We start from the raw sequence: 11,595 nt of genomic DNA on the forward strand, positions 1-11,595 counted from the left end.
ACTTCATTCATAAAACATAAGTTAGATAAAAGCCAAGTATAAGTTTATATTGTGGTTTACTTATGTGAAGGAATCCATGAAACAGCACAGAATAATATTGAAAAACATTTCAGTGAAAAGACATAGAGGCAGAAATAGAAACAATATTGTCACTAGAATAGGTTACAGACACCTCCACAAAAAAGAGGCAGTAGCAGGTGAATTTAGGAGGAGGAGGAAATTAAGGGTTATCATGGTGGCATGATGTAATAATAGAATTCCTGAGCAGAGCAAGCAGCTAATAATTTCTTGACTTGTTTTAATAATAATTTCATCCTTCAAAAGGTGGAATGAATTGGTGGAGTAGAAACAATGTGAACCTTAAGATGACTCCATCTTACAATTCATGATAGAAAAGGAGGCAAAAATCATGCATAAACTGACATGTGTTACAGATTTTAAAAGAACAGATTTCAAGGGGTTTGTAAAAAAGGTTAAGGTTAAGTGGGATCACATGGGCTAAAATCAACAGCTAGAAATCAGTCCAGGAAGCATAGTTCTCAAGAATAAGGTTCTTAGGACAGCTAGGTGGCTCCGTAAACAGAAAGCCATGGTTGGAGATCTGAGGACCTGGATTCAAATCTGACCTCAGACCCTTACTAACTGTGTGACTCTGGGTAAGTCACTTAACCCCACTTACCTAGTCCTTACCTCTCTATGTCTTGGAAACAATACTATGTATTGATTCTAAGATGGAAAGTAAGGGTTTTTAAAAAAAACGATTCTTAAGGAAAGAAATTAATAAAATTTTAAAAATCTAAAATATTTCATAGAGGAAGAAAAGACAGAGTTAGCTAAAGAGACCAAAGTAGATGTGTAGAGAAAGTGTTAGCTAATTTAAATTTTTAAAAGACATATAAAAGAAGATGGAAGCCCAGGCAGATAATGTTGGATGAAATCAAGTATGGCAAGTCCTATAGTGATAAAATTCAAATTAAGTTGAATGACAAAAATGACAAAGTACATTTAAAGCTAACATATACAAAGAGAAGGATGAATGACAAAGTCAAGGTAGAGTTGTTTAATTCTTATTTCTATTCTTTCTGCCAAACAGAATGATCCTTGAATTGGAGAGAGTGGAACAAAACTAATGAGGAGTTTCTATGATATGTAAGAAAAGAAAAATATTACATAGAAGAGAATAAGACTTTGAGTAGTTTTAGTCCTTAGTTTCAAAAAGAATATATACTAGAGTGCTGAAAAAACTGGAAAATAGTCCCCTATCAGTGGAGCCTTTGGAAGATTATGGAGGACATAGGGAAAGTATTGCAGGACTGAGGAAACACAAAAATTAATGTGATTTTCAGAAAATGAAGAAAATAGAGTCTGTAAACTCTAGGTCAGTGGGCTTGACTTTAATTCCTAGCAAGGTTTTAGTATGCATCATTCAAACATTAAACAGTTAAGTGAACTCTTAGAAAAAGAAAAGTTATTATCAGTACTAAATTTGTTTCATCAAAAATGGTTCATGGCAGACTGTTATTTATTTATTTTTGGACATAATTACTAGACTTGTAGATGGCAGGAATGCAGTAAAGATGATATTTTAATATAGGATTTGATAAAACCCCTCATTCCAGACTCATTTAAACTCAGGAGTTTCAAATTTCATTATCAGTTTAGTAGGAGCTCTTTAGTAGAATTTCTCAAGATCTGTGCTGTTCAATATTTTTTATCAGTAATTTAGATAAAGAGATAAATGATAACCTTTCAAATTTGTAAGTGGCATAAATCTGGGAGGGATAGCAAACACACAGGATAGAATCAGGACCCAAAAAAGTCTTGAAATGCTAGAAGTTGGGTTGAATCCAGTAAGATAAAATTCAGTAGGAATAATTGTCAAATCTTCCACTTATGTTAAAAAGTCAGCTTTGCAATTACAAGATGAAAGAGTCACGTTTGCACAACAATTAATGTCAAAAAAGTCTTGGGGGTAGGGAGACATATTGCAAGCTCATTATTAGCCAATAATATGACACTGTAGCCTAGCCAAGGAAACAAATATAGTCTTGGACTGCAGTTAGGCATAAAATCTAAGAATAAAGGGATATTTCAACTGTACTCTGTTCTAAGTAGATTTTAATTCTAGGTACCATATTTTAGGGAAAACATTAATAACCCAGAAAATATACAGATGAAGGCACCTAGGATGATGAAAAATCTTGAGTTCTTAGCTTAAAGGGATTGATTGGAAGAACTAAGAAGATTTAAGCTAAAGAAAATTAAAGGAACGGGCAATGGTAGCTCTTCTGTATTTTGAAGGGCTGGTACACGAAAAAGAAATTAAGATTATTCTGCTTACACAAAGAGAGAAGTAGAAGTAATGAGTTAAAGTTATAGAGAGACAAATTTAAATATGATTTCAAGGGTAAAAAAAAGCTTCCCCAAAACCAAGAGTTGTTAAAAAATGAGATAGGCTTACATGGGACTTAAAAGCCTGGGTCATTATTTTTCACAAGGGTTATAGAGGGAATTCCTGTTCAGGGATGTGAATGAGATAGTTTCTGAGGTCCCTTCTAGTACCAAGGGGCATGCAATCTATAGGAATTTTAGTAGTTTTTCACAAAGACTTCACAGAGAAAAAAGAATCACACTTGGAAAGAATGCTTTTTAGCCTACCAAACATCAAAGAGCATAAGACTAGGTACTGGAGGAGTCAAAGCTTAATGAAAAGATATCCTAGTCTATCCTAATGAAACTTGCAGTTTAAGAGAACTTGGATTAATTCATACTGTATCTTTCATCTGCCCAGATCCAAGTGCGCTTAATTTAGATCTAGGTTCAAATCCCAATTCTACCATTTTTACCCTTTGTGTTACTTTGAGCAACTTACTTTTTCTGCCCATTTCTTATTAAATAAAATGAGGGACTTGGATTAATTTATCTCTAAGGTCTTTTCAGCTCAATATTCTACACTCTCATAATCCCCTTGCTCACACCTGTCTCCTTTCGCTTCATCCCTATAGTGCCAGCAGTCTTATCTATTTGGGGCATTCATTGAGAAGTTAACAATTCTAAGTGCTTTTTAAATTACTCAGATATTTCAGTCATTGTAACAATAAATACATGAAGTGCTGTGTGGGTGTGAATAATGTCCTTGTTACAAGATCCCTGTCACAGCATTTTTCTAGGAAGCCTGCCCCGTTATAATGAACAGAATTTACCTGAAACATAAACCAGCAACATTGACAGCAGCTCCTTTTTCTTTTTCAAACAGCATTCACATCAATTATTTAAAAATGACTATTTGAATGCCTCGTTTTGTTTTTCCCCACTAAACTACAAGTGCTTCAAAGGAATGACCATGTGTTTACTCTTCCTATTGCTCCCATGCTGTACCAAGACCAGGGAGCCCAGTTATTTTCTGCATAATAGAGAAAATCCCCAAGCCTTTGTTTGCTGGCTATATGGGAAAGGCAAAGCTGAGTCCCTGACTGCTCTCTGCACCACACAAACTCTTCTTCTTTTCTCTTTTCTGACACCTTTAGTTCCTGGAGATGTGTTTGCCAAGAACTCTCTCTGGAAAGGGTCCTATGAGTACAAGGGAAAAAGGCATCCAGCCATACTGAGGGTGATGGGCTTCCAGCCAGCCACAGGCAAGGTCAATGCCACCCTCATAGACCAAGATAGGGTCGAGCTACACACATCAGGTAAGGGGAAGGAAGCTGATGGGAGGCGGGGTGGGGAGTACTGGAGGAATTAATGCATAATTAGGGTTTCAGAGTCAGGCACCAGAAGATGTTTGCCTTGGTCTCAATAGTGACTCACATGATATTGCCTTCGGCTGAAATGTAGGTATTGCCACCAGGAAGAGTTCAGCTGTGGCCCTAATGTTTGTCAGATAATGGTGAACCCTGTGTCTGTTTATTTGGATAAATGTTTGTCAGTGGGAAAAGGGAAAATATCAACATGTGAATACACCAGTAGTTGTGTGTGTGCGCGCATACGTGCATGCTGTGTATTCTGTTTTTATAAGTGTGTATGTTAGTCAGCAAGAAGAATGTTAAGTGTTTTTGTGTGTGCATTTGTGTGTCTTTGTGAATTTGTCTCTTTGTGTCTGAGACAGACATATGGCTATGAATACCAGTATTCAAGGCTTTCTAGCAACAGAAACAGAAAACAATTATTATTATTAAATCACAGATATGCCAATTTTGATATGGAAGTCTTATTTTTCTTGGCCTCATTAGAGTCTTCCAAGGAAAGCTTTCCTCACCGTAAGCAGTTACCTAATCAAGAGAGATCAATTTCCTGTTCAGATCATCTAACATCACCCTTTCTCATGAGTAATCTTAGTGTGACTTCAGGGAGCCGGTCCATATCATGCTCCTTTTGCTGATTCCTCAACCACCCCATTTGCAAATCCTATTCTTTCAAAGAACTTGTCAGGGTTAAGAGCAGGAAACCTTTTCTTCCTCACCTCACCTCAATGTTTTCTGGAACCAGGAGCAGATTAAACCATTCCTTTGGTTTGTACCGCTAACAGCAACACATAAAATCCATGACTGGATCCCCATTCTGGTTCTCATCTTGTATGGGAAAGGCCTTGCCAAAGGCCAAAGGCAAGTGTATGAAAGGTAGATGGAAGGACCTAGACAAGGAAAGTCGAATGCTACATTTTAAGGCAGAAGACTAAGTCTCCCAGCATATAAGTTTAGGTATTTCCTAAATATAATGTAATGTAACCTAATGGTAATCTCAGCTAGGTTTATTTGAAAGACAAATCTTCCATATTGTAGATCTTGCAAATATAAATTATTCTTGTGCTGTCTTTATTTGTATTCATTGTCTGCTTTCAATAGCTGTGATATTAAGTTATATTCCACATGTAGATAAAGAAGAGTTGAATGTCATATATACTTGAACAATCTCACATACATGTTCATATTTATATATTCCAACATATACCTATGCTTGTCACTGTCATGAGTAGTCACAGATATGCATGCACACAGAGCTAATTATATGTAAAATAAAGAGAAATAGGAGGTATTTTGGTGAAGGGGAGCTCTAGCAGGTAGAGGGATTGGGAGAGGTTGCATGCAGAAGGTGGTACTGGAGCTACTTCTTGAAGTGAGAGATTGTGGGAGAAGAAGGTGCATTCCAGGTATAAGGACAGCCAGAACAAAAAGATGGAGGCAAGAGATGGAATGCTGGGCCTGAGAGGCAAAGAAGTCCAGTTGGTCTAGATATGCAAGCATATTATGTATCTACACTTGCAAACAGATGCTCAGATTCAAGCCACATTCATCTTCAATCACATAAGCACAATCACACACGTTACATGCACACAAATAAACATCGTTGTACCATCACAGACAAAAAACCGTACTCATAGTTTTATACAAATCTTGAAATCCTGTGACCTGCTGAACTATAGGTCTGTCTTTCCTTCTTTAGGTATTTACAAGAAAGAAGATTTCCATCTCCTCCTCCAAGTTTACCACATCATGAGCCCTAAGGATGTCTCTGTGAGCCAGTTCAAGGATGACAATTGGGCCTTAGATGGTCATGTAAGTCCAGTAACATCTCCCCTACTTTTCCTTCACTCAGCTTTCCTTCTCCCTTCCCCTTCTTACATCTTCACTGTTGTTTGGGATTCCTTCAACTTTCTCCTGGGAGAAAGAGTAAAAGAACCTGCAAAAGGCAGCAAGATGGAGCTGATGAAGCTCTGGCCTAGCTTTGATCCTCAAATATCTGTGATCGTAGGCAAGTTGCTTCTCTATAAGCCTCTCTTTCTTCTTATGGGTAATAGTTAAAATTAAAGCATGAGACTGCTAGTAGATTTAGTAGATTTATTACATCATAGTAGTGATAGTAAAGTGAGAGAAATGTAGGAAAGAGCTAGAGAGTAGCTTAGCTTACTACCCTATTTGCCTTTTGATGGATCGAAGCTCACCACCTACCGGGGTTCCTTCAGGTTCCAAGCTCCAGCCAGAAGAAACTGAGAGAAAGCGAGCACTCCCTTGGTCTCACCTTATAAGCCATTTTCTCTACCCACTAGCTCTCCCATGTCACATCTCAGGAACCAATCATAGTTCCTTAATTTGCCTGGCACACAGGGTGGGACAGTGCCTGTGGGATCAGTTTCCCATCTTGTTGATTTCAACTTCCTTTCTCTGAGGGCCTATCTATGCCTGCACATCTCAATGGTAAATGACCTCCAGGTGGCTGATTGATGACATCAAATAAAGTGACATAACGGGGAGGGAAATTCCCTTCCCACATCTATAAGATATAACACCTCTTTTAAGAGGTGGACTGTAAGATCCCTAAGGCCTCTTCAATCTCTGAATTGTTGCAAACCCCACTGACACCCACAATCTTTAGAAGTCAAAGGTTTTTTTCCCCCAGTATGAGTCCTACTGCCTAATCCCAGGAATGATTAGTAAATCTTTCCTGGACTCAGAACAGAAAATGTAGTAGCATGGCTTGGATATTATTTCACAAGGAGAAATTAAAAGGCAGGATAGTTTATGGGGCTGAAAAAATGACAGTGGAACAGTATATCTATAAGCAGAGCCCCATTATAGAAGGCCCCTAAAAATCAGTTCTGGTTCAGTCACTAAACCCTCTTTTTTGAGGCTTCAAACCTCATCCTTAAGTTCTCCCAGGGAGACAGTGAAGACCCAATATCTCTAGTTGGGAGATAGGAGGTGGGAATAGTAGTTGTTTCTGCCACACAGACCTCTTAAACCAGGTGCAGTCCCCTTGGGGGTTATAGCTTATGTACTGGGCTTCCTGCACAGTTCTGGAAAGTTCATATCTGGAGATTAATTAAGTGGTGCTTTGCAGGAAGAAAGCCAAAGGGGTCCCACAGGCAGAGGATTTAGAGTCATCTTAGGCCATAGATAGTGAGGGCACTGGGCCTGTCAGGTAGTTCAGGGTAACCAATAAAGGCTTCCTCTTCTCCCAGGTGTTTCAAGGAATTAATATTTCCAGCCACCTTTGCCTTGTGCTGGTCTTTTGTGAAGGTTCATGATGGAGTGGGGCATTGGGACAAAACCAAACTTAACTAGTCTCTCCAGCTCTAAGGAGAAGGAGAAATAGCTTTGACTGTGATAATAATGGAATCATTTGGTTTTGCCACCACACCTGTGTGATTTTGTTTGTTTGAGGGGGATGCATGTATCTGGGAATAAGTGGCTTTGAATGTATTATGTTTGTCTGTGTGAGTTGATTATGTTAGCTAGGTGATGCAGTAAATAGAGTTCTGAACCTGAAGTCAGGAAGACCTGAGTTCAAGGCTGACCTCAGACAATAGCTGTGAAAACCCTGAGCAAATTACTTAACCCTGTTTACCTCAGTTTCCTCATCTGTAAAGTGAACTGAAGGAGAAAATGGCAAACCATTCTAGCATCTTTGCTAAGAAAACCCCAAATGGGATCATGAGGAGTCAGATATAACTGAACAACAAAATTAGTGTGCCTGGTTTTTTTTCCAACGTGTAGGTCTAGATCCATGTGACTAGGTGAATGTTCCCCAACCTATCTGTGCCCATAGGCATGTCTATGTGCTTCTGTGTCTCTGTTCTTGTATTTATATCTGTGTGGCTACACAAATATGTGCCAGCATCTGTGCATCTGCATATGATCGTATACTCATTTAAGTTAAAGAATATCTGAGTGTGAATATGTAGAATTGTGTGTGAATAAATAAGCAGAATTCCTGACTATTTGGCTTTTTTCTTTGTCCTACCCTCCTCCTTCCCTTCCCCTTTCCCCTTCTACCTTCACCCCTTCTATGTTATAGGTTTCTTCTGAGTCTTCAGGAGGTGGCACTTTTGTGTACCAGGGCTTTGTCCGAGGACAAGACTTTGGACATTTTGGCCTTCAGAGAATTGGTAAAGTTTGTTTAAGGACTATATGATCATACTTGAGCATAGATCAGGGAAGGGGCAAAATCTATGTGCCTTTGTCAAAGTTTCATTCTCACAAGAGTCATGGTTACCCCCCAATGCTACTAATGAAGCTTGCCATGCATGCTGTGGGTGACAGGAGAAATGTATCTGTCACTTAACTCTGTTGTGGCCTGATGGAATGTACTTGGAAGCAGTATGAGTGGTAGAAAGAGAACTGAACTGGGAGGAAAAAGTCCTGAATTAAATTCAGTTCAACAAACATTTCTTAGGCACCTGCTATATGAAGAACACTGTGCTTAGTTCTTGAGGATTTACAAAATTTTCTTAACCAATGGCTCCTACCCTGGTGGAAACCACAGTCTTATTGGAGCCTATGACACATACATCATGTGATGATGACAATAATAGCTCATGTTTATATAACACTTTATGGTTGGCAGAATGCTTTCCTTATGTTATTTCTTTTGAACCTCACAACAAATGCCAAGATGTAAGCACTGATGTCTTCCCTGTTTTACTGATGAAGAAGCTGGGCTTGAGAGAGGTTGTGATTTTCTCATGGTCACATAGCTAACAAGTGTTCAAAGCAACATTCAAACTTGGGATTTTCTGATTCCAAGTCCAGCACTGTCCACTCTGCCAATAGCTGACTCAGATAAGTATAGGTCAGTTGGAAATCAGGTGCTTTTTGAAGCCCAGCAAGATTAAGACCATGACTGAGTTGAGACTGAGGGAAGGCTTCTGGAGGAGGTTGGCTCTGAAATGAGATTTTAAGGATGGGTAGGAATGCAATGAGTAGAAGCAATCTCCTAGGGAACAAACTATGTAGCATTAGAAGAGAATACTAGTACAGTTCATTTGGAACATAGGAAGGGAGTAGTATGAGTTAATGCTGGAAAGGTGTGAGGAAATGGATAATGGAAGGCTTTGAATGCTTAATCCATCAGCCTTTCCCATTATAAATAAATGTACAGAGATATAGCAAGTATCTGAGCTAATATTCCCTAAATTGGTCCTTATTTTATAAATGTAGTGCCAGGTGTGCTGTCAGAGAAGAAAACAAGAGAGCCTCAGTGTTGCAGAGCAGTGAAGCTTTCCCCATGTGCCAGTTTTTTGTGTCTTCTCATGTTGTTGAGTCCAGGGGTATGTTGGCAAATGATTAACAACCCACTCTTCAGGAGGAAAGATTGTATATACCACACACTTTAAAGTTTAATCTTGATTATTTTCTCCAACACTTTCCTAAGTCTAGACCAGGGGTCCCCAAACTTTTTTGGCTTACTGCCCCCTTTCCAGAAAAAATATTACTTAGTGCCCCCTGGAAATTATGAAGCTATTTATTGAACTCAGAATAGAATGTAATACAAAAAAGTGTGGCCATCACTGCTCCCCTGGATCGCTGCAGCACCCACCAGGGGGTGGTAGCGCCCACTTTGGGAATCACTGGTCTAGACAATCAACAAAACATGATTTCTGATTTGTAACATTTGCCGATTTCTATGGTGTAAAGGTTTACACTCAAAATTTAAGTTTGCTCTTATGAACTGGTTTGAGCTGGCTCCAGCACACTCTTTTGGGTATTCTTGGAAGAAGTCTTGTGCATTGGGGTGGTATTATGAAGTTGCCTGAGATCTTAAGCATAAAATTCACCAAAGGGCTGAGTAGTTGTGGCTCTCTATCATGAGGTCTGCAGTGGATGCAGACCACACCTTACCTGCCTTATTCTCTCAGGCAGGCATGTGTGTTTAGTTATAGAACTCCTTATTTAAGTGTGGCTTAGGTCTGATTACAATGACCCTTAGCTCCAGGTCTGCTTTCTGATCACTGGCCAGGTAAAGATTAGAGCGATAGAGTGACACCCAAGAGAACTGGGAGAACATTTGGTTAAACCCTTACCTGAAGCCTGATGGCTTTTAGTGAACCTGTGAGTTGCAGAATTGCTGCTTGAAACTTCTGGTGGCAGGCAACACTCATGTCTTCTACGGCAATCATGTGCACAGTCTCTGGTTACTATGATGTTCCTCATTATGTTATGTGTCTGCGTGGGCACGTTTTCTCAGTAGAACATAAGTTATTCAAGGACAGCAGCTATTTAATTTTTGACTTTGTATCCCTAGCACTTGACACAGTACCTTACATAGAGTATATTCCCATAAATGTTTGTTGAATTGTCATCATCCCTCTCCATATCCTTATCTCCAGATTCATAAATAGGCTGACTGGGGCAGATTTGAGAAGTTGTATTGTTCTAAGGAAGGGTCATGAATTTAAATGTGCTGGTGTATGTTGGGATAAGGGGAGAAGATGAGAAGAGAGGCAGTATAGTTGGAGACACACCTGTGTTATCAGGGAAGAACCTGGATCCCTAGACCTGGGTAGATAAAGATATCCTAGTCAAGGAGGAAAATAAATATTGACCTCCACTATTACTGTGGGCTCCCTTAGCTTAGATTTGTAAATTCACCTAATTAGGTCTAGTGCCATGGTCGAGGAGGAAGGTGGTTAAAAACTTGGAATGTTCTCCAGACATAAATCGGGCTTTCCTGACTTCATCCAGGGACCTGAATAATTTATTCTACCAACAACTGCACCCCATGCTGACTAATTAGGCTCTGACTGTAGCTGTGACTGTCCATTACAGACCTCAGCCGACTGGAGACAGACCCTGAATCCATTGGCCGTCACTTGGCTTCCAACAGCAGCTCAGTGGCCGCAGCAATCCTCGTGCCTTTCATTGGTCTCATCATTGCTGGCTTTGTGCTCTATCTCTATAAACACAGGTATGATGTTTACCAATCAGAACTCCATCGCATTCACCAGAACTGCAGCGGCTCTGTAAGCAAGAAGTGATCTGACCTTGTCGCTCTGCTTCTCTGCCCTTTCCTTCCCCGCCTGTCTTTTTTTCCCCTTACAGGCGGCGACCCAAAGTCCCATTTAATGGCTATGCCGGCCATGAGAACACCAATGTCCGAGCCACCTTTGAGAATCCCATGTATGACCGCAACCTCCAGCCCACAGACATCATGGCTCCTGAGGCCGAGTTCACGGTCAGCACAGTGTGCACGGCTGTATAGCAGGCACCGCGCTGCTGCGAATGCCAAGGAGAGCGCCATCTTTGGCAGCTGGTGAGAGGGGATTGGAAGAGGAAGAGAATCCACAGCCCATCCCAGGAGCTTACTAAGTTCCTTCTCACACACACACACTCACATATAACTTTGTGTACAGGACCTCCCATCCAGAGATGCAGAACGTAGGTAGAGATACACGCACCATCCCACTTGTTGGAATCGCTGCATCATTCTAGCTTGTTGACATCTTTTTGTACTGTTAGCCGTGGTCCCTCCCTGCTTTAGGCTGTCCACAAAGTTTGTAAACATCTCACCCATGCCTTAATCTACATTGTTGATGAGATGTTACCTTGAGACAGGATCAAAGATAGATACCCGAAGTTGTCTGGTAGAAACCCCTACCATAAGCTGGCATTCATTAATGACTATTCTATGCTTCTAAGCATCCAAAAGCTATTTATTCATCCAGTTTCTTTATCTTTCCACAAGGATATAATAAGAGATTCAGAAACCTAGCTCCTCCCTTATTTCCTCTCTGCTTTCCTCAGAAATCAAGTATTTAGTGCAATGGAAATCAGCCTTGAGTGAAAGAGCACAAACTCTATCTACATGGGACCACAACTATAA

The 11,595-nt window shown here is 40.0% G+C and overlaps 1 protein-coding gene across 1 annotated transcript in view; it reads left to right on the plus strand.

Annotated features, from left to right (window-relative positions):
* CSMD2 (CUB and Sushi multiple domains 2) overlaps positions 1–10,974 on the plus strand; it is a 1,000,214-nt gene extending 989,240 nt beyond the window's left edge. Inside the window, exons 66-70 of the mRNA XM_044668787.1 lie at positions 3,528–3,689; positions 5,440–5,552; positions 7,792–7,882; positions 10,542–10,680; positions 10,815–10,974. Coding sequence (XP_044524722.1) covers positions 3,528–3,689; positions 5,440–5,552; positions 7,792–7,882; positions 10,542–10,680; positions 10,815–10,974 — 665 coding nt within the window. The remainder of the gene's footprint in view (positions 1–3,527; positions 3,690–5,439; positions 5,553–7,791; positions 7,883–10,541; positions 10,681–10,814) is intronic.
* The last annotated feature ends 621 nt before the right edge of the window (positions 10,975–11,595 follow it).

Source organism: Gracilinanus agilis, chromosome 3 (genome assembly GCF_016433145.1).
Source record: "Gracilinanus agilis isolate LMUSP501 chromosome 3, AgileGrace, whole genome shotgun sequence".
Lineage (NCBI taxonomy): Eukaryota > Metazoa > Chordata > Mammalia > Didelphimorphia > Didelphidae > Gracilinanus > Gracilinanus agilis.